Source organism: Alligator sinensis, unplaced genomic scaffold, assembly GCF_000455745.1.
Source record: "Alligator sinensis unplaced genomic scaffold, ASM45574v1 scaffold198_1, whole genome shotgun sequence".
Classification (NCBI taxonomy): Eukaryota; Metazoa; Chordata; order Crocodylia; family Alligatoridae; genus Alligator; species Alligator sinensis.
The window spans coordinates 2,705,332-2,714,062 of NW_005841906.1; the positions used below are offsets into that span (position 1 = coordinate 2,705,332).

Consider the following 8,731-nt stretch of genomic DNA (forward strand, 5'->3'; position numbering starts at 1 on the left):
AACCTTTGTCCTTCACTTGCATCTTATTTTCTCTTTGCTGACAACATCCAAGATTCAAAACATGAGTAGACTATGAGAAAAGACAAGGAAAAAGAAATGCACTTTGGCCAAACGTGTTTCTAAAAGAAGGAAGAAAAATGGTCAATACAGGAATACGCAGTTAGCAAGTGACTGATTTATAATTCCAAAACACTGAGATTCTTTTCTTTGAACAAAGCAAAGAAAAGAATAACCCTCTCCTCAGTAAGAATACATGTAAAAAGAAAAGCATAAAGCCAGTGAGCTTGATTTTCAATTGCTCTTTTCTTGTCCTTGGTGAGCAGATGGAAAATAAGATTTAAAGATTATTTTTTTAGTCACAGAATTTCTCTTATATTGGGGCTGTGCAGGTGCCTGTTTGGCTTTTATTTTAAATTAGAGCAACCCTGAAGCTGTAACAAACTCTGGCTCCCTTGGCCTCCAGTGGAGAAGAAAGTAGCTGTAGTACTACACATTTCAGCCATTCCCTCAACATATTCCCAGTCCTTTCACCATTCTGTGGGCTGGGAATGGGACTTGCATGATGTCCTTTAGAATCGTTACACCATCTCTGCGCTAAGGGATACTCTCAGGGGAACATTTCTAAATACTTTAAGACCATTTAATGCTTTCAGAGCAGCTTAAAAGGGACCTTAAGTTTAACTGAGAGACAGTGAAGCCCACACACACATTGAGAATGAATGACTGAGATAATGGCTAAAAAAGATAAGGTTATTTCGGGGGTGGGTTGAATATTTGTGAACTATGAACTGATAAAGATGTGTACTCTAGAAATCCTTTATCATTAGTGAGAAACTATTTTTGAATCATTCCAATTATTCACCCTAACATATAATCAGAGACTAGGATGCTCAAGCCATTTATTATGAATTTGTGAGGTCAGCAAAACCTCATTTGCATATGTATTTACTTGTTAAATTTATAGGTAGGATTATTAGGAATTCAGATGATGTGGACTCATGATTCTGAAGAAGCCCTACGCAGTGCAAAAGATGACAGGAAAATCATGCAAGTAACCAACCAGAGATTTCTGGATATTCTGAATACACTTATCAGTCAGACAACCCATGATCTTTCCAAATATGATAGAGTGAAATATGAAACTCTGGTCACTATTCATGTGCATCAGCGAGATATTTTTGATGACTTGGTAAAGTACATATTTTAATTTCTGAAAGTTAAATGATGTTTCTGTTATAATGATAGTATTTCCTGTGCCTAGTGCTTTTACTCCAAGAATCTGAGACTGCATTTGCATGCAATATTGAAATATCATTTCTCTCTCCCGAGTTAAGATGGCATTTAATTTTTGCTTAAACCAAACAAAAAAATCCATGTTTCGGACTATAATAAATGAATTTAGTCTTCAAATTTTCACAGATATTCTTCTTAATCTATTTGAATTGTTTGCTATTTTAGAAGATCTCAAAATGTTGGCAGAGGCATTTTTAAAATGTCCCCCTTTTTATATTGGTGTCACAATCTAAGCAGTGTAGTAGAAAAAGATAAAATAAAATACCATACAGAAAAATTGGCTGACATTTGGAGGCTTTTGTGTGCATTAGAATAGATGAGGTTCTGAGAACCTGAGGGACAGATGTGGGATTGCATGCCGTTGCAATGGTTGAGAGTCTGGTTCTGAGCAGTTTCCCTTTATTTATTCATTAATTAGAGCCGGATGCCATCTTAACCATTTAAGAGACTGATAATTTGGGTTATAGGTGCAATGACTCCCCACCACTCCTTCACCCTTAGGCTTCTCTCCCTAACTAGTGGGTTTCCTACGCCCACCCGTCAGTTTAATAACTTCTGTGCTTATAGTCTCCCTGTATTCCTCATATTCCCCTTATAATGAAACTGTAGGGTTCTTGGGGCTGTGGACATGGAAACACTTAAGGGAGGAAGAGGAAAGGCTGAGTTGGAAGGAGGGTGAGGAGCTGACAATACTGGGAAGTAAGTACACTCAAGAGCAAGAGGGCTTGAGAGAAGGAGCAGAAAACTGAGATGTGAAGGAGCCGGGTTGTGAAGATAGGATGAGGTAGGGCTTTTTACTGCCCAACCTAACAGTTTAGTACCATTTAATTTTTGCCCCCCCACCATAGTCCCTGCTACTCTTCAATCCTAGGTGGCTCACATTAACATTACAAGGGAATGTCAATTTTCCTTAGTTTTACAGAAGAGGAGCTCTTCTTTGAATCCTGTGAGTTTATCAGTCTGTGACTGCTACTTTTTGCCTTTATAAAGCTAGTGAGACTCTTGAGGCAATGGGGAAAAAGCCAGGATTATGGTGGCAAAGGGAGGAAGAAAAAGAAGTAGAGCTGGGTAGAAAAATTGACTGGGTTACAAGGAACAAACTTCACCAGCTCCCTCGATCTCTGCTCTCTGGCACTCCTTATTTGAAAAAGCAAAAGGATCTATACATTTGGAGAGACTGACAGGGAACTTTGAGAAGCTTGGAAAGGAATCAACAGTGGATTGCTGAGATACAGTGAACAAAGGACAAAAATCTGGGGTCACAAGAGCTGGTGTGGTACAAAGGACCAGATAGCTAGTAGGCAGTGGCATAACTAAGGCAGGGCTAACAGGGCAAATGCCCTGGGCATTTGGAGGGGAGTGAAGAAAAAGTGGCTACTGATGGCAGCTGTGATGACAATTGCAATCACATGACAACCGTAAATCACTGCTGCTTTTGTGCTCCAGGCACCCAGCTACATCCCTGCTACTGCTGGTAGACATAGAAACCAAAGAGGGTTAAGGGCTAGAATTAAGATCCAATTTTTGTGAATTCTCCTTTGCATCCCATTAAAAGCTTTCCTGTTTGGTGTAGCATTATACATGCTATTACAGTCTGTCCTGTTAAAGTAATTTGAGCTATAATGTAAATGAGTGATAGGTTTTTTAATAACAATTTTAACACTCAAAATACTCTTTTAATATTCATGTTTTTTAAACTTACATTCTTTATTCGGTGCTAAAATTTGAAACAGGAAACAGGTCATTTTGCAGGTATAATGAAATGTATTATATAGTCCTAAGATTATATTATTCTCTATTGTTCTACTAGAGATGCTCATTATACAAGCAATGTCAAAGATGCAGTCATGAGATACTGTAGGCATTCAATTTATGTTTTATTTTTCTTTTTAAGGTAAAAATGCATATCAAGTCAGTAAGTGATTTTGAATGGCTAAAGCAGTGTAGATTTTATTTTAAGGAAGATTTTGATCAAGTTTTAGTATCCATTACAAATGTTGATTTTGTTTACCAAAATGAATTTTTGGGATGCACTGATCGTCTGGTTATAACTCCTCTAACTGACAGGTGAGAAACAATGGATTTCTTAAAAACATGCCTCTTCTATAACATGCAGGATGTTTCTTTTCTATAATGAGATCTTCACAGAGCTATACTCTGAATTACTGTAAATGTAAAACTATATGTTAAATGAGCACATGATGAACTTCTGCTTGTGTGTGTGTTGAACTGTATTTTTTTTTAACTTCATAAAATAATAGCTCTCTTTCTGCATATTTGATAGTTCCTACAAAAATATAGTGATTTCTGCCCATATCAACAATAATTTAAATAGCAGATTTGCATTTATATTTATTGGTGTTTATGTATACACACACTAATTTGTTTACTTATGTATACCATTTCATGCATGGATAACTTGAGATAGAATTGGTCTTTAAGACTCAAAATTCCCATGAGCTTTGTTTAACACTGTAACAGGGCATCAGATATAGTGTCTGTTTTATAGGGGGGGAAAAAGGGGATATGCCATTGAGAACAAAGAAGAAAACTTACCGCAGCCAGACCAAAGTGGGAAAAGCAGAATGATGTTGGGCACCGGGAGCCCAGGTATTCCCAATGAAGCCCTGTCCAGATCCCAGCAGGACCTCACGTGGAAGCAGGGATCAGGCAGATTGGTTACTGGAAGAGGAGCCAGGAGGTAAAAGGCAGGCAGGGGAAGAGGCAGTTTTCCCCAAAGGGCAGGGGCCAGCTGAAGAAGATGGTGCCGTGATGAGGAGAGAAGCAGAAGCAATGAACTAAGCAACATCAGAGCCTGGTACTCACTGAAGCTGCAGGAGCTGAAGCGATATTTGGAAGGAGTAGGCGAGAGTGGTCTGGGTGAGCACCGAGCTAGGGAAGGGTCTGCCTGTGGGCAAAGAGCCCAAATGAGCCAGAGTGAAGAGCTGCGGGGAGGCAGGCAAACTCCTCAACCCTCCTTATCTAGGGAGAGAACTCAGGGAAGAGGATTGGCAGCTGTCACGGCACAGGGTCCTGCAGGATGGCCGTGATCTCCCCAAGGCCCCCTTACTGTGCCAAGTTGGCCCAAAAGGCACCCTCGATTCTTGCCCGCCATATCTTTCCTGTTAAATATATATTAGGGAGGCTGCCTTTACATCTTCTTGGACACGGTTTTGCTGTATTCTGACCCCGTGGGCTCCTGGACCCCTTGTGGGTCCCATTCTGCAATGGGTGTTTCGGGGCACCCTAGCCTTATGGGCCATGCGTAGCTCCAACCAGCCCTTTACCATGCCCTAAGCCTCGCAGATGGTACTGACATTGTTGGTCTGTGCCTTGTTATAATTTAGCCCCCTTGTCCTCCCCTGGGCCCTCCGTGGCCCTGTCTCGCTCTGTGCCCTCACCGGTGCTCGGGATCAGTGCACCCCCAAAATACTGCGCCCTCTCTGGTGCTCAGGGTCCCTACACTGCTGTGGGTCCCCTCTGAGGCCTCCTCCATCCCCTAATAGGCTCTCCCAAGCCACTGGTCTTAAACAGCAAACAAAACACAAGCCCCTGGGCTATAACATAAATTCAAGCCACCCGGCTAGAATATCATTCAAGCCGCCCCAGGGGCACTCCATCCCTCACTAGTACCTGAGGCTGTACCTGCAGTCAGGCCGCTCCCCTTTGCTTGCTCTGGGAGAGCTCCTTCCCCCTTGATTGCTAGCAGGAAACTGCCAGCCTGGCCTCAGCTGTGGGGTTTAAATGGGAGCCAGGCCCTGCCCCTTCCAGTGAGCTGACTGCTGGCAGGTGTGGGTCACTAGCTAGCTCTGGTTGCCCTGGCAACCAGCAGCTGGAGCCCCTCACTCACTGCTAGGGCTATTTCCCTAGCAGTTTCCCCTCTTTAAAAGGAGCAGGGCACCTAAGTGCTCTGCGACAGCAGCCAACAGTAGAACTATAGGCAGCTGCCTAAATTACTAAGGAATCCCGGAGGCTGTGATCCTGAGGATTTAAAGGGCCAGCTTACACAAATGGATGAGTGGAGGACTTGTGTTTAATACTCATTGGGGCTGTGAAGCAAAGAGCCTAATACAAGGGAGGGCAGCAGAATGCCATCTCCCTAGGGATAGTTGCAACGGGACAAAAGGGGACTCTCGTGACCTTGAGATCCCACCAGATGAAGAGAGAGGGATGAAGCACCCAAAGTGACACCAATGGCCAGGACAGCACAGGTATTGTCAGGACAGGGTGAAGGGGAGGTAAGAGGCCTGTGAAGAGACTACAGTCATAAGGCATCTTAAGGAGAAACACCTGCTAAACTGTCCACTTTTTCATTATATCTATTTTTTCATCAAGGTGTGGTAGATGAGTAAGAAGAGCATCAAAAGTATGCATTAGGGATTAAGAGCATCACATTAGGGTGTGGGACCTAAATATCTAAAGGAGAATATTATTTAAAGAAATTTCCTTAACTTGCAAAGTGAAAAGCCATATAAATGCATGTTTTATGACGTTTTTGGCTTATTAGGAAAAAGAGGATAAGAAGAAGGAAATTGAGTCCTAGGAGTCAATGAAGCTGTATCTTTTTTCTTGATTTCATTCAATACAGCTTTGATATCATTTAACTTTCTGAAAGAAATTTTTGACATCCAGGTGTCAGCAATTAAAAACATCCTGCAAATTGATTTGCTAAAAGCTAAGCAGAAGATAAAAATAGCTCTTCTAATTAATGAGATCATGCTTGACCAACTAACTGTCATTGGTTCACCCTTAACTTCATCTCTGTTTTAGAGGAAAGGTTTGCTGTACAATTTCTGCACCAAGGATTGATGCATTTCATGGATACTGATCTTTCCACAGCTCCAGGACATTTGGGCAATACCTCTTTTCTTGCTGATATTGAACACAGTTCAGATTTGTCCATGGTGGTTTCTTTCACCCATACTCCATATTTCATTTGCCTTCAGAGTGGCAGCTAAGAACCCTTGTACTTTTATTTCTTCATGCCCTTCTTTTAAAGCTAAATATGGAAAATGAGTGAGCAGTATTTTCCCTTGGGGTGGGAAGGAAGGTTATTCCTTCTGTTTTGCCAGATTTGTTGCTGTGTTTATTACCTTCCTCCCCTTCCTAATGTTGCGTACCTGGCCAAAGGAGTAAAGGAAAGGAGAAGAGATCCCTAATTGGCAAAAAAAATCCTCTCAGGAGGCACAGAAAGAGTAGTCTCTCCCAGTTGCTCTCACCTTTTCCACTTCTGCTCTTCCAGGGGCAGAGCCCTAAAGTATATTCTTCTTGTATTGTTCACAAGACTTAAGACTCCTCTAATGATTCTAGACAAGAATAGCTTAGTCTTCTGCTCTTCGGGCACAGTAAATTAGACCATTTTCATCAATCAAGAAATTTGAGGAGCAAGTCTCAAATTCTGCCCAAACTTTCCAATCAAAAGAAACTCCAGGTCACATTCAAGTGGGTGTTGTTAAGTGGGTAATAGAATCAGTAAGGAATTCAGCCTTGCAGTGACTATGGATAATAATTAGTCATCATGTTTTTTCTGGCAACCTATCAAATTTATGAAAATTATTATCGTGTTACTGCTTAATCTTCTTTTCTCCAGACTAAATGTATCCAGCTCAACTTTTTAAGACCCCTAGAAAGAAATAGGAATGGGCATAAGGGCTTCTACGACTGGAGCCAGAGCCAGTACGGGAGCAAGAACCAGAGTGGGAGTCTGAACTGCAGTAGTGAGGGCCAGGGGTCCTGGCCATAGCTGGAACTAAATGGGTAGGCTGCTTTCCCAGCAGTCAGTCAGGAGGCCCTACTAGTGACCAACTGGAATCATTAGCTGGGGTAAGGCTACCAGTCAAATCATTGACTGGGTCAGGATAGGTGAACAGAAGCAGAGGACAAACAGGATCAAGAAGCCAAGAGGTCAGTCTGAGAGTGGGGTCTAGGAGCAAGCCAAGTCAAGAAGCCAAGATATCAAGCAGAGAATGGGGTTGAGAAGATAGCCAGGTTGAGAAGCCAGGAGATCATGCAGAGAGCAGAGTCTAGGAAAAGGCTAGGTCAAGAAGCCGAGAGATCAGGTAGATTGGAGTCAAGGTGAAAGTGACTGCAAGGCAGTCTTGGGTCAGGTTGAATCCTGACAGACACTTCCTATTCCTGCACAGGGGACTGGAGGGGGAAGTGGAAGGTCATCTGACCCTGATTGGCCTCTAGTGACAGGGTGTTTAGGCCCTGTTCGATGCTTCAGGCCAGCTTTGCCCTGTCTAGGTTGTCAGTGTTGGAGTGGCAGGCCTGGATGAGTGACTGTGTTGGTCTGGCTGTGGTCCCAGATTCAAGGTGGTGGCTTGACAACTCTTATTCATTTTGTGCCTGTGCATTTGGTTTTTCTTTCCTATATGAAATACGTTACATTTTTCCCTTGATGAATTTCATTTTATTTTTCACTGCCCAGATGTCCAATTTATTGAGATAATTTTGGATTACAATTCTGTCTATAAGTATATAACTTCCTACCCAGATTTGTATAATGTGGACATTTGGTGAATTGACTCTTCACTCTTTCACTCAAGTCATTAATAAAAATGTTGAACCAGTGCTAGACTCAGAATTGATCTCTGTGATAACCCACTGAGTACCTCCTTCCAGTTTGATACTGATCTCTTAATTACTGCTCATTGCCTATGGTCCTTCAACCAAATTTTATCCACCATATAGTCATTTCTTTTTGTCCATGTTTTGTTGAAAGCAAATTCATGCCGGCTGGTGGGAATCACCTTTTTGTCTTCTAGATGCTTACAGAATGGATTGTTTTAGAATTCATTTAAATAACTTCCAGAGCTGAAGTCAGGCTGACCAATTTATAAGTCTCTGAGTTTACCCTTTTTACTTTTAAAAGGCAGACACTCCATTTGCTTTCATTCTTCTACAACCATGCTTGCCTATTTTGAATTCTCAAAGGTAATTACTAATGTCTCTGAGATAACATTTGTTGGTTCCTTCAGCATCCTTGGAATTACACCCTTACATTTATTCACAACAGTCAAATATTCTTTAATGTCCTCTTCTTATTTTAATCTGCATCCCTACCTCCTCTTTGTTTATATTGACTTTGCTAACTATCTATTCACAGTTTATCTTTTTGTGGAAACAGAAGCAAAATAGGCATTAAGCTGGTTGGTTGTCTTTATATCTTCCATTAGTAACTTGTCTTTATCATTAAGCAGTATTATTTCTCTCTCATTTATTGCCAGCTGTAATTCATTTTGTTCTTTTTGTGTCCTGATATTGTCCCAACACTCCTGTAATGGTTCTAACTTTGTTTCTTTATGTCATTAAAAATCTATTTTACAAACATATTGCTCGCTTGTGACTTGTTCATTCTTCCTTATACATCAGATTGGATTACATTTGTACCTCTGATGTTGTATCCTTTAAGAAAAGCCAGCATTCCCGCATCACT

The 8,731-nt window shown here is 41.5% G+C and overlaps 1 protein-coding gene across 1 annotated transcript in view; it reads left to right on the forward strand.

The window, feature by feature from the left end:
* Window positions 1-8,731, forward strand: part of DNAH8 (dynein axonemal heavy chain 8) — a 340,250-nt gene that overhangs the window by 155,530 nt on the left and 175,989 nt on the right. Inside the window, exons 42-43 of the mRNA XM_025197818.1 lie at window positions 965-1,189; window positions 3,188-3,360. Of these exons, the coding sequence (XP_025053603.1) occupies window positions 965-1,189; window positions 3,188-3,360 (398 nt within the window). The remainder of the gene's footprint in view (window positions 1-964; window positions 1,190-3,187; window positions 3,361-8,731) is intronic.